General features: G+C 40.4%; 1 protein-coding gene across 4 annotated transcripts in view; it reads right to left on the bottom strand.

The window, feature by feature from the left end:
• IDE (insulin degrading enzyme) overlaps positions 1-24,906 on the bottom strand; it is a 116,227-nt gene that overhangs the window by 5,321 nt on the left and 86,000 nt on the right. For 3 of the 4 annotated variants that reach the window (XM_045068894.1, XM_045068896.1, XM_045068897.1), the window contains exons 14-23: positions 21,927-22,009; positions 18,337-18,481; positions 15,715-15,825; positions 14,246-14,366; positions 11,242-11,333; positions 9,799-9,910; positions 6,420-6,587; positions 4,715-4,987; positions 3,633-3,694; positions 596-668 (exon numbers count right to left, since the gene is read on the bottom strand). In XM_045068894.1, the coding sequence (XP_044924829.1) occupies positions 596-668; positions 3,633-3,694; positions 4,715-4,987; positions 6,420-6,587; positions 9,799-9,910; positions 11,242-11,333; positions 14,246-14,366; positions 15,715-15,825; positions 18,337-18,481; positions 21,927-22,009 (1,240 nt within the window). Of the gene's footprint in view, positions 1-595; positions 669-3,632; positions 3,695-4,714; positions 4,988-6,419; positions 6,588-9,798; positions 9,911-11,241; positions 11,334-14,245; positions 14,367-15,714; positions 15,826-17,688; positions 17,834-18,336; positions 18,482-21,926; positions 22,010-24,906 lie in introns of all 4 variants that reach the window. The other variant, XM_045068895.1, reaches the window with a different exon arrangement.

Below are 24,906 nucleotides of genomic sequence, written 5' to 3'. Positions count from 1 at the left end.
ATGCGGAAACTGTACCAGGCCTGTGTCCCCCCCCCAGGCTGCCTGCTCCCCAACACCTCAACTGTTGGTCCTACCTCTTATCCGGAATGTTGCCAGTGATGGTTCACAACATTACTGTGGCTATAAAGCCTGGCCCACAGCAACTTTGATGCCCATGCCTGGCCTCACTGGACCCTGAGGCTCTGACCAACCAGGAAGGATCCAGTAAAACAACCCAGAAGGTCAGGGGAGCTAACGGTTGGGAGGTAAACCTTGGCCCCTCAGAGACAGAAGATGGGAAGGACTGAGCAGATGAACTGTATGCAGTGGTCCCTCGCACAGCTTCTCTAAAGATGTCCTATGACTAACTAGCTGTGTCTCCTTGAAAAGTTGTGACCAGCTTGGCACCGTGGCAGCTAATGCTGGCGTGCTCTCCTCCCCGGCCTCATTTCCCTTTGCTCCTTATTTTTGCTTTGATAAAGCAGACCCTGCCTCCATTTCGTCCCCTCCTCTCTTTACTCTCTGGTACCCAATGAAAGGATGCTCCTAGGGCAAGAGACGACCATCAGGTGCCTAAAAATACACTTAAAAAAAAAGGTCAATATTTAATACTTACAAGAATCCATTTCTCTGGCAAGAACATGGACGGATACCTTATGTCTCCTTGGGGCATCTACTGCCAACATTTCCTAGGGAGAAAGAACAAACAGCAGGGTCACCCTTCTGCGCCACTTAGGAACTTAAAATGAAGTACTCTTTTACAAATGTGAAGAATTAGCGCTCACGTAGCCAGAAACAAAAAAGAGGTTTCCCCTTACTTAAGAGTATTTCCTTTAAACTCTACAAAGATTAGGTAAGGTAGCCAAGAATTATTATTAACCCCATTTTACAAATGAGAAAATGGAGTCCACAGAGATGAAGTGATGTACTCAAACTCCTACAGTTAATAAGTCCCTGGGTGGGATTGGAAACCTAGCCTAGGACTCACTGGGGTGTGAGGCAGGACCTAACCTAGTAACCTTTAATAACTCCAGAGGCGATGGCCGGAGCTTAGTCAAGGGTTGAGCACAACCTGCTCCTCTAAGAACCTTCTTAGCTTCTGCACCAGGGCACTACCATGGTTCCTCATCTACTGAAAGAGAAAGGAAACTAACATTTCTCCAGTTGTCCCCTTATATCAGGCACTCTCCTGCATCAGAAGACTTGAGTCTCTGTAAGCTAAGTGTCATGATGGTCTGATTTTATTTATTTATTTATTTGACAGACGAAGATCACAAGTAGGCAGAGAGGTAGGCAGAGAGAGAGGAGGAAGCAGACTCCCCGCTGAGGGAAGAGCCTGATACAGGGCTCGATCTCAGGACCCTGGGATCATGACCTGAGCCGAAGGCAGAGGCTTCAACCCACTGAGCCACCCAGGCACCCCGTGATGGTCTGATTTTAGAGACACAGAGAGGTATGATGACTTGCTGAAGTCACACAGCTACAGTGATGGTATGAGAGAAACAAGCTGGTTCTCTTCACTCCACCAGGCTCCTTTGAAGGACTTCCCTAGGTCATACCATGAACACTAGGCCCGATGAGTTGATAGATCCTGTGGGAAAGTGACTCTTGACCTTTTCCTTAATGCTGGACCACTATTGTCTTTTCCAAGGGGAAAACACAAGTTGTGTGGAAGCTGCCCCTGATTACACCCTCAGAGTGAGAGACTGCTGCCAAAGCCACATCAGCTCACTAAGTATTTACGGAGCAGTTATGATAAGGCAGGTCTTGTGCAGCTGCAACGTGAACCCCACTGATGCTGCACCACTAAGGCGACCACAGCTCTGCCAGTTGCCAGGACAGCCCAGGTTCGCCCACAAGCCTCCTCCCAGGCCCTCCAGCCTCTTTCAGGAGCTCGGCCCAGGTCTGCCTCCAGTAACACAAAGTACCTCACTTGAGACTGTCTCATTTACTGAGAAAAAATTTGCTTCCAAAGATCTATTCATTATCGCTTTTTACCCAACTCTTCATTGCCCTCTTATCAATCTTTATCAGTAGAGGGTAACACCCTCTTCAGCTTCAGACTAGTCTCCATTTCCTGACCAGCTCTGGACAATCGCCTTCCCTCCCTCCCGCCTTTTCTCCCCTTTCTTTCCTTCTTTTCTTTTTTCTTCCTTTTCTCCCCTTTCTTCCTTTCCTTCCCCCCCCACTTTTTTAAAAGTTTTTATTTATTTATGTAGTTGAGAGAGAGCACCACTAGGGGGAAAAGGCAGAAGGAGAAGCAGACTCCCACTGAGCAGGGCGCTCGATGCGGGACTCAATCCCAGGACCCTGGGACCCCGACCTGAAGAGAAGGCAGACGCTTAACTGACTGAGCCACCCAGGTGCCCCAATCTCCATCTTTCTAAACAAACGAACCAATAAAAAAATTGCATTTTCTTGCAAACCGTACTCTAAGGAACACTAGAGTCCCAGGAGATACTTATATTTTGTGAGGAGGAAAAAAGAAAAAAGGATGCACGCTGAATCACTTTAGGAAGTTTCGTTAGTCTGGGCACCTGGGTGGCTCAGCTGGTTAAGTGTCTGATTCTTCGGTTTTGGCTCAGGTCATGATCTAGGAGTTGTGAGACTGAGCCCATGTTGGGCTCTGGGCCCTGTGCTCACTCAGTCTGCTAGGGATTCTCTTTCTCTCTCTCTGCCCCCTCCCTGCTCATGCTCTCTCTCTCTCTCTCTTCAATAAATAAATAGGATCTTTTAAAAAAATGAAGTTTTATTAGTCAAAATTAAATGCTAGGCTAAAGAAATTTTTACTATGGGGTTTCTCAGAACTTCTAAAATGCTAACACACTGTTGATTCTCCAAAAACAAGAATGAAGAGTGTAGTCTTTCCCAAACTTGCATGGTCATGAAACCCTTTCTTATAAATTCCCCTACTAATATCTTGTGGAACAATAGTGTACCATGGAACACAGCTAGGAAAAAGATGCTCTAGACTTAGCTTAAGCTTGGTAATAAAACTCTTATTTTTTAAGACAAGAAAGACTCAGTCTTATAAACTGCTATTCTTACAAATTCAGTAATTAGGTTCTATTTATAATTTCAAATGAGTAATAGAATTTGTGGAGGGGAAGAAAAAAAATCCTGCTTGTGGAAACACAAGAGTAAGTTATATTGGGACATCACTTCTCTTAAACACTCACAACTAATAATGCGTTAGAAGCCAGAAAGAGCTGAACATGATCACCCTTTCTTGTAAGCCCTGGGAACAAAGACGTAACCTCACAAAGTAAATAGTCTGAAGCAATAAATAGACACAACTGAAACTTATTTTGTAGTATCAACAAGGAAAACATATTCTGATTCAAAGCAACAGCAGGTAACAGCAACAGATACCATTTATTAAATGCTAAGTGCCAATGACTTTGCACACCTCACCTCAATTCATACTCCTATTAATCTCTATTGCATAAATAAGAAAACTGAGGTCCAGAAGCTCTAGTCCCTGGGGTCTTCATTCAGAAGCCATGCACGGTCCTGCTCCTGCTTCACAGGTAAAAGACCCTTCCGAGCAGGATAGCTGACCGAGGCTGCAGAAGATCCAAAGCAGTAACATACAACACGGCACAAATAAGATCTGCTTAGGAGTCAAAATCTCAACATGTAAGTTCAATTACCTTGTAGAATTTGATGATATCTTCCTTGGTAAGTGTCTTTAAATATGCAACTTCTGTATTGTCTGAAACAGCAATCAAACAGTAATTTACTAATATTTCCATCTTAAGTAGCCCAGAATACTATAGTAAATGACCATATACTTTGTTCTAATGCTCTTAGGTATCCCTATTTTTAAGTGATCATCTGCTCCTGCAAGTAGTCAGGGGATAAATATCAAGTAAAGCGCCTGAAGACATCCTGGCTTTCTACTTAGGAGCTACTGGATCGGCAGTCCAGTCACGTCAGCTTTTCTGAGCCTCAGTTTCCTCATCTGGAAATTGAAGGTAATAACTACTTAAAGGGGCTGCTGTGAGAACTAAGGAAAATGATGAGTGACAGTCACACGCTACTACCCACATGGCAAATGCTCAAGAAATGGTAGGCACCACTGCCAATGGCTAAAAAATGACAGGTAAGAAAACGGGAGCCCCAGACAAAGGCGTCTTGGCTAAGATCTTCAGCTTGTTGGTGTCAGAATGAGAACACAAGCTCCTGACTTCCAGCGTGGCGCCCTGCCCTGTGACTCTCCGGTGTAGAAGAAGGAAGCCACTGAGCAGGCGACTTCAGGGAGCACAATCGTCCCAAATGTAATGGCACTGACACATTCCTGGAGATCCCTGCAGGCAAAAGTTTAAACCCCTGTGCCTCAGGGCAGGCTTATCTCAGGAGAGTTCAATCTGCACATTTTCCTTTTTCTTTTTTTGGTATTATGAGCCATAGATAAGTACATCATCTGTGCTCAGCACCTCAGAGGCACACTAACTGAACACAAAAAAGTGAAATTAGATTTATTATTACTGCATTATTATGAGATACAGGAAGAGCCAGCTCTAGTTTTAGAGAAGAAAAAAAGATAAAGTTTTTTAATAGAAACTGTTATGATGTTAAAAAATGGTTCTTCAGAAGTGCTATGCTTCACACCCCAACCAAATTAGCACCAGAACATCACCTACAAGAGGAGTACCATTTTGTAGAATGGCCTCCGTGTCCTCAAACATTACACTCATGTGTCGTAAATGTCGGGGCCCTCATTTTGCCTTACCTCTGTCAAAATTGTATTGCTGAGAGATGATTTCCCCCCAATATTTAGCACACTCTGCGGACAGTTTCTTTGGTTTGTCTAGTCGACGAATCGCTAATGCTTGAATGTGTTTTTGAAAAGCTTCTTCTGTCATGTCCTCTATGGACTTCTCCATGGTGATTAGGAAAGCTTCCACTCTGCTCTCTAGGTAGTGAGGCGGCTTTTCTGACTGGATGATGAATCGTAAGCCCTGTATGCCGTTGGCTCGACGCGGCCCGCTAAAGACGATATAGCCTGAAACACAAACATCAGCCAGTCAGGACTCGGGCATCTGAGCCTTGGGTCATTTTTAATCCTTCAAAACTTATCCTATCAGAGCAGTAAAATCTACTTATAGGCTTTGTATTATTCACCTCTGAAGAAATATGAATAACTAGGATATCCTAAGTCCCTAAGGATAGAGCAAAAGAGCTCTCTGAAGAACAGTTAAAAAGTTGAGAGATAATTCTCTTGCTTAAAAAAAAAAAAAAAGGAAAAAACCCTCTTCATTATTCAGTCGTACATCCCACAACTGCTCCCTGTCTGCGAGTTAATCATCCTCCATCTATGTTAAAGTCATTCCCATTCCTAGGACAGACTGAACTCATTTTCAACCCTATACCATGATTCCACCGCTGATTCCTTTCCCATCCAAGTTCCCTATATGAATCCATTCCTAGACCGACTCTATTCAGACTAAAAATCTCGAGAGACCAAGTAACAGAAGGTCACACTTCTGCTGTCACCTTGTGAGCTCATGTACAACCACCCTTCCACATCTTGTTCAAACTGAGCTGTGCTTGCGTCCTGCAGCTGCTCTTCCCTGAACCACATCTCTGACAGCTGTGGTGTCTTTGGGTCCCACTTCTGAGGAAGTCACTATCTTCAGCGTGACCTTTAGTTGCAGTGAAGTCTCTCAGCCACATTTACCACGTTGCATGGTAACTATTCCCTTATAGTTTGTTTATGGTCTGTCTTCCCGACCATAACATCAGCTCAAAGAGGGCAGGGACTTCTCTTCTGTTCACCTCCGATCAGACAGTGAGCACCTGACGGGATGGACCATTTATCCCTTTTCCGTGATGAGCGTCAAGCATAGCGGTGGTTTAAAAAATGAAAATACTTGGAAAGATTCACCCAAATCCTCTTTCATTGGTTCTTCCCAGTCATTACTGGGGCTTCTTTCTTTTCTCATTGATTAAACCTGCCAGGAACTCCAGGACTTTAAATAGTGCCTAAAACGCTGCCTGAAACATTTTCTCAACACTTTCTGTATGCCCCAGGCCTGGAATGCAAAGATGGGTAAGAAATAATACCTGCTCTCAGGGAACCCAAAGTTTCATGAATCTAAACTTCTCCGCACGGCTTGCTTTCCATCTTGCCTTCCATAATAAATAATCTTCTGTTTGCATCCTCTCCCCCTACCCAAAATGTCCCTTATTGACATGTATGTACTGTAAACACATGGCCTTCTCCTAAGAAATGCTTTAATGTCCACACAATGTTAACTGCTTATTTTTTAAAGTGGATTCCCCATAACTTTGCCTATGGGCAAGTTTTCACAGCCTTTCTCAATGCAGCAAGGCCGTAGCACCATGCAAGTGGACAGTACATGTGGAGAATGCTTCCTGAGCATAAGGGTTGCTCAAAGTCTATGGTATCCTGCTACTCCCCACTTCCCTCTCACCCAGCTGCTCCTTGGTGCGCAGGGTGTTGAAGCAAGGTTCAGAGATGATTTGACAGAAGAGCTCTAGAAACATATTCTCTGAGGTGCTCTGCATGTCTGTCTGGTAGTATATCTCGATGCCACAGTTATTGTGAACTTCATTCCTCTGCTGATACACAAACCATCCTCCTAGGAAGTTTCAAAAAAAGAACAAGTTCAAAATCTTATTTAGGGTTTAATAAAGCCAATGTTTTGTCTGGCTTTTTAAAGTTGTTTTATCTGGTTGGTGTTTTTCGGCAATTCCAAACTGCAATTAATTTATTAAGAATGTGAAACTCAAAAAAAAAAAAAAAAAAAAAAAGAATGTGAAACTCAACTAACTTACCTAAGGGAAGCCTTTGCTGAATATAGCAATTTGAACTTGGCAGGCCCTCAATAAACATTCATCAAATTTAAAGGGCAAAGAATTTCTAAAAGACCCATTTTATGGCTAAGTATTAATGCTAAGTAAAACCCACAGTTAATACAATGTACAAGTTAGTGCATGTACTAGCTTAGAACTAGCTAATACAGATAAGACTCTCCACAGAAATACCACTTGTGTTTTAATAAACATACAAAAGAATTCTTTTTTTTTTTTTTTTGTGGAGGGCCCGACTGCCATCCCAGGGTACTCCCAGCCCTTTGTTTAACTACGGCTGTGGACCAGTGGTCTCAGATATTTACCATCACCTGTTTATAAGAGGGAAGTGTGGTCATATTTCTATCTCTTTTGTGGGCTGCAAGGTTGCCTTATTGGGGCTCATGTGGGAAGTGGTTACCGTTAGGAGGAGGGTAGAATAACAGTACTCACAAAGGGATTTTGATCCAAGAATCCTTTTGGATGTCAACTTTTGGCCACCGTATTTTTAGTTTTACTTTATTTATTTATTTATTTATTTGCCTATCAGCCTTCACTTCGGTCGTGAAAAGAATCAAGCCACAGCTGGATGGCGGGCTACCCCAGCCGGGCTGGAGCCATACTCATTACTAGTTGTTGGGGCACCTGCTCAGCTTAGTCAGTTAAACATCTGCCTTTGGCTCAGGTCATGATCCCAGAGTCCTGGGATGGAGCCCCGCATCAAGATTCCTGCTTAGGGGGAAGCCTGCTTCTCCCTTTCCCACTCCCCCTGCTTGTGTTCCCTCTTTCTTTGTCTTTCTCTCTCTGTGTGTCAAATAAATAAGTAAAATCTTAAAAAAAAAATTACTAGTTTTGACTTTATTATCTTGGATTTCTATTTAGCATTTCATTTTTAATATCAATACCCACACCAAAGATCATTTCACAAATTTACAGAAATGTGTACAATGCTTGGAAATAACTTAGCCTAACTCCTCACTGTAGAGATGAGGAAGCTAGGGCCCTGAGAAGTGGGGGGACTTTTCTAAGGACACCACATTGAAATGGTGGACAAATACCTCATCAGAGTTACTCAGAGATGATCACGCTTCATGATTTAATAACTTTACTTCATGAGTCATCTATGTGACTGAGTATATATAGTGTTTAGGGCTTAGTATAAGACTTCCCAAGAAGATTTCTCAGAGTAGTAATGATATGTTGTGTTCACTTACAGATGGTGATTTAGATATCAACAGTGAAGGGAGACACACAAGCTGGAGTTATATTTCACCTATTTCATTTTTCTGACCAGATCCAAGTTTGACCAACAGTCACACCTTCTGATTGTGTACTGGTGGCTCAAAATTTCCTCTTATCACAAGAGGAAGGGGAACATGGTCTGGAGCTCCTATGACTTCCCCTCTCCCAACTTCTAGCCTTTTCACATATATCCCAAACTGTCTCCTTCACAAGGCCTGAACATTTCCTTTTTAAATTGTTAATACTGTCTTCTGGAGAGTTAACTGAAGGACTGTGTAAGACATTTACACCTAGTCAACTGGCTAAGTCAGAATGACTCCCTAACTCCCAGCATTTGGAGACTGGGATGTGAAGTGACCTGTTTCTGAGCTTGGAACATCTGGCCAGTGCACTTGGAGAGAGAGAAGGCCATAGGAGAGGAGAGAGAAAGCAGGAGGTGTGAGAAAAGAGGTGTGAAAGACTGATTTCACTTTGAAAATCTGTTTCTGGACTGGCCTCCCTTTGCCTGACTCCCAAATGCTGTGGTGTCTGACTGGCATATCCTGATTCCTCCTCTCTGCCCCATGGCGGGGACAGACAGCGCCAGTTTGACATGAACCATCGCCAGGCCTATGATGATGCAGAAGAGCAAGAGCTCTGTGAAGGTGTCTGCAAGCGTTCAACAACAGGAACACCGTGAGGTATCACGGTGAGGGAACACCGTGCTGGAGTAGCTTCAGCAGCTTCTCAGAGAAGTCAGAAACAGAGCCCGACCTTAAACACTGTACAGTCCAGCAACGGGATGGAGATGCACTCAATCCCAATGCAAGAGAAGAAGGGCTCAGCATCTTCAACAAAGAAAGCTTCAGAAAACCTGTGCTGGGAGGTCGGAAGAGGAGGACTACTTCCAGCTGGGAGTTTGAGGAAAATTTTAGTGGAATGGGTGGCTTGTAAGATGGGGCCTGGAAGGAAGAATAGGGTACAGATGTCTATAAGGAAGAGAGAAGGAAAGGGAGCACTATCTCAGGCAGATAAAACAGTATATGTGTGTGGGGGGGGTGCCTGGCTTGGAGCACAGACCACGCATGCATGGGGAATAGCCAACATCACATTTAGCTAAAAACAAAAACAAAAAGAACACATAAAAAAAAAATCAATGCTTCTCATCCTTGGTCTAATTGTTACCTATTACAGAATTTTGAACAATAAGTGAAAATAATGCTTAATGAGTTTCTATGAAAAGAAACCATTGTTAATACAAAAGTAATCCAACACTGCAAACGCCAGTGTATTAATTATTACCTGTTCTTTTATGCTAATTCCTTATGAAATATGCATGTAATGAATACATGCTGTTGTCTGCACCTGTGAGTTTCCTAAAACTATTTCTGCCAAAGACTCCTATGGGCCTCCAATTCAGTATTATGACTCTAGTTTCCATTTTTCATAAATAGATTTTATTTCATGCTTCACAGTCAACACTTCTTCAGCTTTGTACCTTTCTTACTTCCTAACTCTTCTACATTCAACTGCCAGTCAATTCCGATGTCATTCTCTTAAAATTACTGCCTACCTCCAATTTCACCTCTTTGGCTTTACTGTAGAGAATTTTCCGGCAGAATTAATTCTCTTTAACCATACTTCCATGAATAGTAGAGAAGCCAGTAGATCTTCACCATAAAACTTAACATTATTATCCAAGTGACTTCAACCCACCTGTAATCAGCCACAACATTACGTCAAAGCAGTCCGGTACCAAAGTTAAGATATCCAACTTACCGTCGGGGAGCTGAACTTCTCTATACCGAACCAGCTGACTTGGAAGGAGAGGTTTTGTATGAGCATGTTCAATGAGGGTGTCTTCAACCATCTGCATAATTCCTAGTGCAGCCTGTGGGAAAAGAGCATAGCACATTACAAAACCACAGATGTCATCTGAGAATAAAAATGGCATACTGGGTGGTGGCCCATGCAATACGAAAACAACATAAACTAGTTATCATAAAAATGGATTTTTAAACCTTAAATATATTTGACCCTACTCAAATGGGTAAAAACTGAATTTGTCAATCGGTAATACAATCAGTGTGGCAGAGATGAAGAAAAACAGACCCAGACCAGCATCGACAATGACCTCAGTGCTGTGGGAAAAGGAACACCAAAGCTGGAGAGGTACTGGTGATGGAAAGTTGGTCCCAAGTGAATGACCCTGGCCACAGACACAAAGCAAAGGAAGTGAGTGAGCATAAGGCTTTTTAAGAAATACAACTGGGGTACCTAGGGGGCTCAGTCGATTAAGCGCCTGACTCTTGGTTTCAACATCAGGTCACGATCTCAGGGTTCTAAGATCGAACCCCCAATCGTGTATACTCTCTCTCTCTCTAAAAATAAATAAAATCTTTAATAAATATATCTGACTTTAGTAAAAAATCCTGTCTTTGCCACTTATTAGCATCTGACCTCAGGCACACTGTTTTGGAGACAGTATAGCAGAGTAGTAGGAAATGTGTGGGGTCTTTTTTGTTTTTTTTTTAAGATTTTATTTATTTATTTGTCAGAGACAGAGAGAGAAAGCAAGCAAGCACAAGCAGGGAGAGTGGCAGACAGAGGGACAAGCAGGCTCCCCACTGAGCAAGGAGCCTGATACAGGACTCGATCCCAGGACCCTGGGATCACTACCTAAGCCAAAGGCAGACACTTAACTCACTGAGCCACTTAGGCATCCTGAAAGTGTGGGGTCTTGAGAGAGGCTGCCAGAATTCCAGAATGGGAATTCCAAAAAGCCTTCCATGTGCTAAGCCTTTGGCATGTACCATTTAATTTAATCTTTAAGCTCTAATTTACAGATGAAAAAAACAGTACTTATTCTGGAAGAATAAGTACCTAGTATGTGGCAGTCAGGATTTGAATGCAGGCTGACTGCACACCATGTGCTCTTATGCACTACACAGTCCTGCTGTCCTACACAGAGTAAGGATTATTTCCATTTCCTCCTGTGACTGCACAAGACGGCAAGAGTGGAGGAGGCAGCCATGAAAGTAGGTCCACAGTTGACCACCATCATTCTACCCCCTCATATGCTGTTCTATCTTCCTCCATAGAGCAGAGAAGTCAACACTAATGTGCTTATATTCACACTGTGGTGGTGAACAGTCTTAGGCCAGGGTAAAGAAAATCTCTTACACTGATCCCCACAAGTCTGCTAGAACCTCAACCACTCACTTGCTTTGTTATATTTCCATGGAGAAGGGCTTCGATGTGCAGCCGTGACAGAAGTTGAGGTATGAAGGCCTTAAGGCGAGGAAGGGTGACATCTGTAAAGGTGTAAAAAAATAGTGAGCTCTACCTATGAGGTTTCAAAAGAAATGACCCTGAGCTAACTGAAGACTTATAGAAGAGCTACAAAAACAGTACAGAGTTCATATGCGCTCTACCCAAGCTTTCCACGGCACAATGGTCAAAACTAAGAAATTAACCCTGCTCCAATACTAGTCACCAATGGAGTCTATATTTGAGTTCAGTTTTTCCCAATATTCTTTTTCTGTTCTGTGATATAACCCATGATTCCACCTTGCATTTTAGTAACATGTCCTTAGTGCTGTAGGTCTCTTCTAATCTAGGACAATTCCTGTCTTTCCTTGACTTTTATGATCCTTAGATTGTTGAAAGTACTGTTCAGTTACTTTATAGAATGTCCTTTGAGTCTGACTAGTGTTTTCCCATGATTAAACTGAGCTTAAACACTCAACTACTAGGAAGAGAACCAGAGAGGTAATGCATCCTTACCGATGTATCACAACAGGGGAACAGGATGTTGGTGTGCTGTCATCATGGTGATGTTAACACTGACCACTTGCTTACAGTGCTGTCTGCCAGATGTCTTTACTGTAAGTGCACTGTTTCATTTTTCAGTTAAAACAGAGTAACCCATGCATGTTCTACAAGCAATTAGGTTAAGCCATGTGCCCATCAACGCTAACTTTTCCCATTGTGATTAATAAATATTTATTTGGGGAGAAATGTACTTTGAGACTATACAAGTAACACCCTGTTTCCCCTTACTCACTAATTTTAGCATCCATTGGTGCACACTGCCTGTGTCAATTACTGCCATGGCATCATAACAGTGATTTTCCCCTCATTCCTTTTCCATGCATTGATTTATTTCTTCAATAAGAAAGAGTTGTCCCCTCTCCATTAGGACATCCTATTAGTAACTGCTGCAATGGATGCTAAAAACAGTGACTAAAATTCAGAGACACAGGAAGGGAATTAGCCAGTGCTTACTATGGGTCATTTTATATGTGTTATCTTATAAAGCTCAAAGTATACACTACTACTCCTGTTTTAAAGGTGAGAGAACCCAAGGGAAGATAATTTAAGTTTCTTTCCAAAGGCATCAAGCTAGTAAGCTGTAGAGCCAGCATGTAACCCCTGGCTTTACTCATCTTGAAGCGCATGCTTGTTCTCCAGACGCTGGGAGCACTTCTCTGCAGATCACTATCACAACACCTCCTCTCTCCACCTATACTGAAATGATCTGTTTACGTTCCGGCTTGGCCACTAGACTGAAGTCCCTGAATCAAGAAACACCAACTATAACTGATCATTGTTTATCTCAAGCACCTGAAGTCTAGGGCCTGGTACACAGCAGGCAGTCAGTAAGTGTTGTGGGAACGAACTGAACTCTGAGGTTCCTGCTACCCCAGCACCTACACGGCTGACTGACTGACAGTCATGAGGGAGCCAACCTCTCACATTGAAACGTCAACATTCCTGGATGACTGTATGAGTATATACATATGCCGCAACAGAAGGATTATTTTTTGAGCAGAGAGTGTCAACCAAAAAAGCACTTTCTCTATAAAAAACACGTTTTAGGTTTCATATTCCTATGATATATTTTAGAGCTTATTCGGCTTAAAATTAATATACCATATGACCCAGAATCTAACAAAGGGAAGAAAAAACCCAACACTTTTGCTTTCTGATTATAATGAGCACAGGTTCAAGTTTCAAAATAGTTTTATAATCAATTATGTGGCTTTTTTTTTTAAGGTAAAACTCTTGCTATTAACTAGACATGACTCAAACATTTTGTGAAGGATATTAACTGTCCAAATTAAAAATGCATTAGTTCTAGTTAATGAATTTTATAATCTATATGCCTACCCAATGACTGAGGCAACCACTAAAATGACTGTCAATACTCTGCTCTTGATTTGTCACTGAAGACATCAAAAGCATTATACTTACATAATAAGTTTAAGTAAGGACTTGTCATACAAGGTCATTAAAAATTCAACAGTATTCTTTTACTGCTGAGCATGTGGGGGAAAAGATGAGTTGGTAAAGTAATGCTGAGAAGCGAGACAGATAAAACAATAAAGGGCACTATCAGTCTTCATTCTTCAGAATGAAACAATCCTGAAGTAATCTCATTCCATTCAGTACATGCATACTGAGGACATACTTGGCACTGGATACCAAATAAAGAGGGTAAAGGAAGGCATAATCACTGCCCTCAAGGAATTTAGGACTTTCAAATGAAATCTCTGAAAACTAGATTTGAGATTTTAGAAAAAAAGCAACAAAGGACGACTCTTTAGGCTTTACACATTTTTCTGTGTTTAACTAACAGAGCTACAGATGTCTGAGCACAATTCCTACATGACAAGACTTTCAACCTCAGCCCTTTTATCCTCTTCTGAAAACTTTAGTATTAATAAGGGTAAGTATTTTGGTCAAAACCTTTAGTCACCTGCAGAAATCTATGAACAGCAATAACTAGCTGCTATGGGTCCAGATTGAAAGAGGCAAATGGGGCGCCTGGGTGGCTCAGTGGGTTAAGCCGCTGCCTTTGGCTCAGGTCATGATCTCAGGGTCCTGGGATCGAGTCCCACATTGGGCTCTCTGCTCAGCAGGGAGCCTGCTTCCCTCTCTCTCTCTCTGCTTGCCTCTCTGCCTACTTGTGATCTCTGTCTGTCAAATAAATAAATAAAATCTTTAAAAAAAAAAAAAAAAAGAAAGAGGCAAATGTGGCAACACAGCCTGAATATGAAAGCCACTTCGAAGGGCAACACTGTTTTTATTAAAAAAAAAAAAGTATATGCACAGCTGGCTTTAATAAAACTAGAAATTATTAGAAACATAAACACTAGATATCAGGATAAATCAAAATATTTTAGAAAAAAATAAAGAGGCTTATAAGCAGAAAAAGTCTCACCGTCCAGGGCTTCCTTTAATTCATCCTTAGTCCAGGCCACTTCAGTCATCAGCAGGCGGAGGTAGTACATGGCGTGCTGGTGAGGCTGCTCAGCTCGGAAATTGTTAAGCGATCGCATATACTAGTGAAGGAAGACACAGGTTCATTAATTTTATAAGTCCTTTAAAAATCATTTGAAAAGATCAACTATAATCTTTTTTTTTTTTAAAGATTTTATTTATTTATCAGAGGGAGAGAGGGGGAGAGAGCAAGCACAGGGAGACAGAATGGCAGGCAGAGGCAGAGGGAGAAGCAGGCTCCCTGCTGAGCAAGGAGCCCGATGTGGGATTCGATCCCAGGACGCTGGGATCATGACCTGAGCCGAAGGCAGCTGCTTAACCAACTGAGCCACCCAGGCGTCCCAAATCAACTATAATCAAACTTTATTCTGCATAAATCCTGTGTTACTGGGATATAGGAATATTTGCTTCTTTCTCCTTTTTGAATTTAGAATGGGGCTTACTCAAATATTCTCTGAACCTTTAATTTAAAGGCATGCTTTTTCTTTATCTGGGCTGCTGCTTTATCCACAGCATCTGACACGTATTCTAAGTGTTCTCCCTGTGGGACATCTTTCAACCCTCAGAAAGTCATCCCCAGTTTTCAGGGCCTGCATCTCTTGGTGTCCTTGGATTCTGTACCATAAGGACATTCCAAAAGTCTGTATAAGCAAGCAGCAAGTCCACCTACATATGCAAAATATTGCATCTTCATCCAAAAACTACATTTGAAAATGGTGATTTTTCTTTTCTTTCTTTCTTTTTTTTAAATTAATTTATTTGAAAGACAGAGATCACAAGTAGGCAGAGAGGCAGGCAGCAAGATGGGGGAAGCAGGCTCCCCGCCAAGCAGAGAGCCCAATGGGGGGCTCAATTCCAGGACCCTGGGATCATGACCTGAGCCGAAGGCAGATGGTTAACCCACGGAGCCACCCAGGCGCCCCAATGGTGATTTTTCTTTTGGTGTACAATTAAGGTCACAGTTTGGCTTTTAAAACTGTTATCTATCCCATGTTTCCATTATCAGGCCAACTATGAGTTGAGTTTAACTGGAAGACACCTTGAGCCTAAATAGTCTGCACTCATGTGACAAGGTTCTCATGACAAGTAGACCTCAGTCTGAAGAATCATGCGTCCTTCTGAAGTGGAGGGGGGATGAAAGTTTCAAGGGGTCTCTCACTGCTACTAGGTCTACCTCAGGCTTCTCTCTGAAGGTCAGTGCCACAACATCCCCAGCTCTTGAGGGTCAGGTGTCCCCGAGTCATCAGGGGTCACTTCTGGGTAGAGGAAAGGACTTAGCAAAGACAGAGTGAGAGGACTGCCATAGGGTTAGCAGTGCTTTCCCTCCTCTCCTCTTAAAAATGTTCGAAATAAGGCGAAATTATCACCTTATGAACAACAAGATTACAAAAGTGAGTTCAGAAAACTTACTGCCTCTTTGATAATTTCAAATCTTTTCTCATCAATCTCAAAAGTAGCCATTTTCTCAATAATCTTCTTTAGCAAAATCGGCTGCTTGTCATTGTAACCTTTCACCGAGAGCTACAAAAAAGAGTTCAGAGTATTAGAAGTCTAAAAATATCACAAAAAAACCTTCCAAATAAACACTTTAAGCTTGATTTTTAAACACTGAGAAAATCCAAAGCCAGGTATATTAAAATAAAAGTGAAAAAGAAATTCAACTAATTTATCTTCTCATAAATATAATTTAACTTAGGAAGAGAACATCTTTATTTACATCTTTATTTACTAATAACCCAAAAGCCTAATTTTGTTATTCTTAAACAAAGGCAATAATTGGAAAACTCACCTGATGCAAGATTACAGCAGAACATACCACATCATCAAAATTCAAGTTCTCATTAAATCAAAATTAACTGCAGAATGTGTTTTAAGTTTAATCTTCAAAAATAACTTCTAAGGAATGCCAGGCTTAACGTGGGTTTTAGAGACGTGGTAAGAAGGTAAAAATCACCAGTAGTTATCATCTAGTGAACTGTTAGGAATGTCTCAAAATTGTTTATATTTAAATATTTTTTTAAAATCATCTTTGGTGAAATCAGACAGCCCCAATTTTGTGTGTGGGCATTTTGCCATTTTTGTCATTCAGTGTTGCCTAAAAAGGATCCGTATGTCTCACCACTTGCTTGTTTGATGAGCTCTCCTGATGTATCAAAAGCCAATGGCAAAACAGATGTACTATGAAGACACACTGTACCATCAGGATTTTTGCCTTGGGACATTTTATTTTAATAGTCTTCAAAAGCTAACACTAGAAAAGCAGGCGCTACCTATTGTACTTCCACACGGTGGCACCCACAGCAATAGAGGACCTACTGCAACTGAAGAACTATGAAAGCCTCTACCTTACACAGAATGATAGGCAAGAATCGCAGGAGTGAAGGCTATTATTGACTATGGAGGCCACCTCATGTGGAACTAGATTTACAATGAGCAGAAAGCTCATATTATCATGAATTACAAATGACCCATTTTAATGGTAATATGCTACTAAAACTCAAGAGCAAAAAATAAACAATAGATTATTACTTTTCTATTTGGAATTTTTGATCTCTGAGCTTCAAATTTCCCTAGACTCTGAAAATGGTTAGTTATGTACATACTTACACATTAAATGAAAGCTACCAGAAATTTTACTTGTGGGGGGGGGAAGCACTGCAAAATAAAAATTTTAAAACCCTAAAACCTTTTGTATAAGAATCGATAAAGAGGAGTACAGAGTACACAGCACATGCTCTCATTTTAGCTGTTACTAAAACGTACAATATTTTTTCAATAACAGTGAAGATGAATGTGTGCCATGGAAGGAATGTTAATTTGGAAATGAGAAAGAAGTTGAAACACATCAGAAATAGTTTCAGGGAAAAAAATCAAGTTATATTTTGGGATGTTTTTAATAATGATTATTTTAAAACACACTTAAACGTAGTTAATGGTGCACACTACAAAATAAATTAAATGAAAACATCAAATGTACTTGAACACAGGAGCTTTCTATTGCTGTCAGCAAAAATAAAAGAAGCTTATATAGGAGTAAAATTCAAGCACCACAACAGTAACTACAGGTATCTTTCACTTATGGATGTTAATACACACAAGCACATGGGAAGAACAACATGCTTTCAGAATTAATATGTTAAACATTTCAAGCAGAGGAACATGCAAATAAATGTAGCACACATACATGTTCACAAATTGCACTAAACTCTACTGAATCATTCATTAGTGGAACTACTACTAATTTGAGTTCTTCAATCATTAAAAAGGTGCAAGGAAAAAACCATCAATCTTCTTGTTTAAAAATGCAGAAGTTAATAGTTTTCCCAAGCTCAACATAACGCTTAAACGGTGTGGCGCCTTTTCTTTGGTTTTCATTTTACTTACAAGTATTGCATTCATCCCTGATGCAATGCCATAGCTCAAACCTGAGAGGCGTGCTGCATATGTATACTCTTTTAAATCATCCTTCAATAACCTGATAAACAGGTATGTCATGTTGCAATGGAGAGGATCAGCATAAATGTAGCGACTAACAAAAAGAAAAACAAAAGAAATGCTTTGATACCTCAGGCAGTGGCATGGTAATGAAGAAACATGACCGAAGAGTATGGATATGCAGCCTCATGATCTGAATGTCTAGGGAAACAGAATCAGCCAACCTTATGTTTTACAATGGCAGGAAGACATTATTCTGTTGTGAAAGACCGAGTTTTCACATAGAGAATGGGTGAGATCTAAACCTCAATCAGGGTCCCATTTTGTTTGAGGAGAAAAATACGACGATCTGATGAAAGATGTTAAAAAAAAAACAAAAACAAAAACAGAAATCAAGGAAAATTTGCATAATGTGAATGAAATCACTGAATACTTAGAATAAGAGCTAACTGAAAAATTAAATGATGAGAAAATATGATTAGCCATAAATATTTTTTTAAAAAGAAATTAAACTCATACCCTCAATCAAAAACGCTTCCATCAAATCAATATAAAAAAATGTTGATGAGTGGAAGGCTCTAAGACGTGGGTACTTACATACATCCCATAGATGGTATTTTGGAGGTCATAGCTCAAGCCTGCTAGCTCTGCTGCATATGCATACTCGTTGAGTGAGTCTTTGAGAAGCTCAAGGTACAAATAGGCCATGTTACAGTGCAAGGGGTCCACATAAGCAAATGGGCTGGAAGAAAATGTTGACAGTAAAATAGCTGATTTATTACTTCCCAATGTGATGGGGCCTTTCGAGATGGATCAAGAAACTGAACATCGGTTAATATCATTTCCTGAAGATATGGTTTGAATTCTTGAGTCTGTTCTTCTCGGGAGCCAAAAAAAATACAAGATGTCTGAAAAAGAAGCCTGAAGTATGCCATGTGTTCTGGTGGTGCCGAGGAGGGAGAAGCGATTGTTTGCCCCAGATGGTGTGGGGTCAGACTGACAAATTAGAAATGCAGGTAAGGAATGGGGACAGGCCAAAAGGCATGCCTGTGTTGAGGATGAAAGGGCAAGGCATGCTGGGGTGCCTGGCTGACTCAGAAGTCACATGACTCCTGATCTTGGGGTCATGAGCTCCAGTCCCACACTGGCTACTTAAAATGAAAAAATAAATTAAAAAAACAAAACAAAAACAAAGGAGGCATGGCCAACAGAGCTCATCTGGCATTTAATGTCCTCCTCCCTTTAAGCAAGCCATACTCTGGGTGGACATGAGTATGAGACTGAGAAGTTTGTGTGCTGTGATTTTTGAACTTAAACAGGAAAAACGAATACCTGAGAAATGTTAGCTCATATCTGAGTTCCCCCACAAACCAATAAAGCTACAGCACTGTGAGTAAAATAATTGATAATTCCCACCATATAACTACAGACAGAGCTAGGAAAAAATATTAAAATTAAAAAAAAAAAAAAAACTTAAATGAAGAAGAGCAACCAACATGAGGAAACAATCAGAGAGTGCAAAAGCTAAACAGGACCACAGTGATCCCCTAACTTAAATCATTTCCCAAATAAGAAACATAGCTTTCTGCATGTCGCCTTGGCTGGTAGTGGCAAAATTAGGATTCAAATGCAAGTCAAGTGACAAAGTCATTTGATTATATGACACTGCTTACCTTTATGACAAATAAAAGTCATTCTCTCAACAAATGTGTAGCACATGCTTACTACTGTAATACATGGAAGCAGGTATGACTCAGAAGAGCCTACTGCTAGACCTTTCTCTAGGTACTGGGAATAAAATCAGGCAAAGCCACTGACCTGACAGTTTAATAGTCTAGTTGGAGGAGAGAATAAATCCTAATATATGAAGTGGGGATAGTGTTATGAAAAATTTAAGCAGGGTAAGAGGAATAGGATTGAAGGGCGGTGGTAGTAAGGTGGGATGATTGCTAATTTACATAAGATAATCAATGCCGGGGAGCCCGGGTGGCTCAGTGGGTTAAAGCCTCTGCCTTCGGCTCGGGTCATGGTCTCAGGGTCCTGGGATCGAGCCCCGCATCGGGCTCTCTGCCCAGCAGGGAGCCTGCTTCCTCCCTCTCTCTCTGCCTGCCTCTCTGCCTACTTGTGATCTCTGTCTGTCAAATAAATAAATAAAATCTTTAAAAAAAAAAAAAGATAATCAATGCCTCTCTCATAAGGTGACACCTGGGCCTAGACCTGAAGGAAGCAAAGGAACACGCTCTGGGTATATCTGGTTGGGTGGGTCTGGTTGAGGAAACAGCCAGTGCAAAGGACCTGAGCCCAAGGTGCCTGCTTGGCTTGTTTGGCAGCAAATTAAAGTTTCACTCTATCTGTAGCACAGTAAATATAGCCAATATACTGATGGAAAAGGCAACAATTTTGTCAAACCAGATAATGAAGCAAAAATAGAAGAAGCTTAGCCACTAAGAACTAAAATCAAAGAGAAAATTCTGTAACTACATAAACATTCTCCATCTGGAAAATCTAAATGGATGCTCTGTCACTGTTTTTAAAGTACTGTATTATATACATGACAATTACAGTACTGTATATAGTACAATTAAAGTACTGTTTTATATACATGACACACTTCCTTCTTTAGGCAAACAACAGCTCAGAAACTCAGAGCACAATTCACAAAAGCAAAATTATCAAATAAAAGAGAATATAGGAAGGACTCAGACCCACAGGCATCTATGTGCCAATCTCAGGTGGAAGTGAAAAGCCAGAAAAAGCCAAGTCTGGGAGCTCAGAGCCATATGGCTCAAGCTTAGAACGCAATTGCAAAAAGTGTCCTAAAATGCTGCATGCACAGCAGCTGCGCTGGTGAGCTCTAAGAAAACATGATTCAATCGCAATGTTCAAACTCTGGTTCACTTGTTAATTAAAAAATAGTATTATTTTGTATTCAGGTGCTGTATGCTCAGAGTTTTAAAAACTGTATCTAAGAATGGATAATATAACCCAGTTTCTGAAAATACTAAAAGGTGTACACACACAGAAAATGTCTTGAAGAATACATAAGAAACCTAACAGTGTGAACTCCAGGAAGAGCAGAACACGGAGAGAGGAAATTTCGGGAAGCAAAACAATCAAATGGTCTCTCAAAAGGTAAAAAAATTCATAATCATATAAGTCAAATGGGAAAGTGGTGACAAGCTGCTTGGAATGCTACAAATATCACTCTGAATATCAAAAAATAAAACCAGTTTTGTAATACTCTCTATCAACACCAAGCCATAGCCAGACAGCTCAAGTTTAGTGTGAGAAGTTTCTCAGGAAGTTCCAGACTAAGTCCATGAATCTTCTGCTATAAAATAGAATGTTTATATCCACCTGCAAGCTCAGCTGTATATGTTGGTGAAATACTAATTTTCTATTTAGAGTTTCTTTTTCCCTATTCCAAAACATTTAAAAATGCATTTAGTTTTAATTTCAAGTCAAGTAGATCAAATAAAAATTAATGAACATTATTATGTGATGACAGATTTCATAAACACACACCACTGAATTTTAAATAAAAAATTAAGTATGAACTCACAAAGTAAAATTTGAACTGGATGGTACACTGTACTATACAAATAAATAAAAGGAGACAGAGATGAGCTGCAGATTTATATTGTGAAATCATTCCAACAGTAGTATTCATAAATGTTACTAAACATGTTCTTCCTTTTTAATTAAATCATTTTTACATGGCCATGCCAAGAACAGAGAAAACAGTATCTAAGGGCTTCAGACATGTAAAGGCTGGAAAGGACTCCAAACGGTTTAGTAACTACCACCTCTTCCTCTGGGCAAGTTTCAGAAATACAAAACTGAAGCTACAACAGAAAACACCCTCAATTACTTAATCTTTCCTGAATGACATTTCTGGGTGAGTCTACAACCTCCCCAGGATCCAAAGTTTTGAAGGCTAGGAAGGTCCTCAAGGTGGCTAACATAAATCATGTCAGTTAAAGGGTATGCTCACCAGTGCAAAGGAAGACTTGACAACCTTGACTTTTACAATATCCCTTACCAGCAGCAGCCCTCCCTGGTCCAGGCTATGTAACTCTAGTTCCTTCCATTTCTACACATGGGTCCTCCCGGAAGCAAAGAAAACTTTTAGGAATGAGATTGTTGATTTTTATAAGAAACTGTGTAGCTAGATTCATTTAACATACCTGAAAAATTCAAAGTTGAGACAAGCCTTTGGCAAGAAAAACTTATCATCTTGTTTGAACCAGAGTTTGCTCATAGCTGTATCCTGTGATGGAGAAACAATTTGGTTAATAAAAAAATATGGGCATATTCGGCAAAAAGCTCAAACTACTCTTCAAGAGTAGGATAGAGGCAATGTTGAGTTTCATGGCCTTGAAGCATACTCAGAGGGTCACCAGGTGGGAAGGTGTAGAGAGAAAACTGCTGATTCTAGCAGCAGAGAGAAATCACCCTTCCGTTCCCCCTTGGTGAGGGAAAGAGGGACATAGCAGAGGAAGAGACAGACTGGAGAAGCCAATACCAACTATCCTATTCTTGCCTTTCTGAACACTGGGAGGCAGATGCAGGAGTCCCTAGCAGGGTGCGGTTGCCAGCCTCCAAGGTAGGCCACAGCAACTCCTGCCTAAGGGCATTTACCTTCCTGTAAAGTCATCTCTCCCACAATGAACCAGGACTGGTCTATGCGAGCACAGACTAGGACAGAAGCGATGGCATGGTACCTCTGAGATTAGGCTCTAAAAGACGTCGTGGCCTCCATCTTGTTCACCCACTTTTCTCTCCTGAATCACTCACTTTGGAGGAAGCCAGCTTCCAGGTCAAGCAACTCTACTGAGAGGCCCATGTGGTAAAGAACTAAAGGCCTGCCAACAACCACACAACTGAATTTAGAAGAAAATCCTTCAGCCTTTATTGAGCTTTAAGAGGCTGAAGGCCCAGCCAACAGTTTGACTATAACCTAATAAGACACCCTGGGCCAAAATTACCCAACTAAGTCACTTCCAGATTCCTGACACTCAAAAACCACATGGAGATAAATGTTTTAAGTTCCTAACTTTTGGAGGAATTTGTTATGTAGTAATACATAACACAACCAAAGATGAACAAATAAGCCACTACTTTAATTCTCCATTTCACCCATACTGTATTAAAAACTCTTGAAACTCTTACAAGAGTTAGAAATGTTCTCCTTAGTTTAGTTTGAGAAGACCTATTTAAAACAAACAACAAATAATAGGAGAGGTAAGTAAATAAGATTTCTCCTTGAATAACCTAACCTATGACTCATTAAAAGGTCATTTTTTTTTCTCTTCAAGCTCTTAATTTAAATTCTAGTTAGTTAACGTATAGTGCAATATTAGTTTCAGGAAAATTCAGAGATTCATCACTTACATACAACACCCAGTCAGTGCTCATCATAACAAGTGCCCTCCTTAATACCCACCTCCCTCTGTTAATCCTGTTTGTTCTCTAAGAGTCTCTTATGGTTTGTTTCCCTCTCTCCTTTTTTCTTTTTTTCTTCTCCCTCCCCCCATATGTTCATCTATTTTGCTTCTTAAATTCCACATGTGACTGATATCATATGGTATCTGTCTAACTTCTTTCTCTTAGCATAATACACTCCGGTTCCATCCACACCATTACAAATGACAAGATTTCATTCTTGTTGATGGCCAAGTAATGTTTCATTGTTTATATATGCCACATCTTTATCCATTCATCAATCAATGGGCATTTGAGCTCTCTTCATAGTTTGGCTAGTGCTGAAATGCTACTATAAGTATCATGGTGCATGTATCCTTTTGAACCTATATTTTTGTAACCTTTGGGTAAATACCTAGTAGAGCAATTGCTGGATGGCAGTGAATGATTCTTTAAATGTACTGTTGCTAGTATCTTGAGAATTTTTGCATCCATGTTCGTCAGGGATAATGGCATATAATTCTCCTTTTTAATGGCATAAAATTCTTCTCTTTGTCTGGTTTTGGGATCAAGGGCTAGCTTTGTAGAAGAGTTTGGGAGTTTTCCTTCCATTCTATTTTTTGGAACAGTTTGAGAATAGGTATGAACTCTTCTTTTAAAGAAGAGTAGAATTCCCCTAGAAAGCCATCTGGCCCTGGACTTTTGTTTGTTGGGAGATTTTTGATTACTGATATAATTTCTTTGCCAATTATGGGTCTGTTCAGATTTTCTATTTCTTCCTGTTTCAGTTTTGGTAATTTGTATATTTCTGAGAATTTATCCATTCCATCCAGATTGTCCAGTTTGTTGGCATATAACTTTTCATAATATTCTGATTATCTGTGTTTCTGTGGTGCCAGTTATCATCTCTTTCTTCATTGTTTAAATTTATTTGGGTCATTTCTCTTTTCTTTTTCATAAGTCTGACTATAGGTTTATCAACTTTATTGATTCTTTCAAAGAACAAGCTCTTAGTTTTGTTGATTGATCCATTCTGATTTTTTTGTTTGTTTCTATATCATTTATTTCTGCTCTAATCTTTACTATTTCCCTTCTTCTATTGGCTTCAGGCTTTATCTGCTGCTCCTTTTCTAGCTCCTTTAGGGGTAAGGTTAGCTTGTTCATTTGAGACTCTTCCTGCTGCTTCTTCTTCTTTTTTTTTTAGACTTTTCCTGCTTCTTGAGGAAGGTCTGTATTGCAATATGTTTTCCTCTTAGGACTGCCTTTGCTGCAACCTAAAAATCTTGGACTATGGTATTTTTTTCTTTTTGATTATTTTTATTGATATATAATGTATTATTTACCCTAGGGGTACAAGCCTGTGAATCATCAGGCTTACATATTTCACAGCACTTACCATAGCACATACCCTCCCCAATGTCCATAACCCAACTACCCTCTCCATACCCTCATTCCTCCCAGCAGCCCTCAGTTTGTTTTGAGAGATTAAGAGTCTCTTATGGTTTGTCTCCCTCCCGATCCCATCTTGTTTCATTTTTTCCTTCAGACTAGGGTATTTTCATTTTCAGTTGCTTCCATGTACTTTTTTATTTCTTCTTTAATTTTCTGGTAACCCATTCATTCTTTTAGCCGGATGTTCTTTAACCTCCATGTATTTGTGGTCATTCCAAATGTTTTCATGGTTGACTTCAAGTTTAAAGCATTGTGCTCTGAAAATATGCATGGAATGACCTTGATCATTTT

The sequence above is a fragment of the Mustela putorius genome, unplaced genomic scaffold (assembly GCF_011764305.1).
Source record: "Mustela putorius furo isolate JIRA1106 unplaced genomic scaffold, ASM1176430v1.1 tig00003909_pilon_pilon_pilon, whole genome shotgun sequence".
Lineage (NCBI taxonomy): Eukaryota > Metazoa > Chordata > Mammalia > Carnivora > Mustelidae > Mustela > Mustela putorius.
This window is presented reverse-complemented; position numbering and strand designations above follow the sequence as displayed.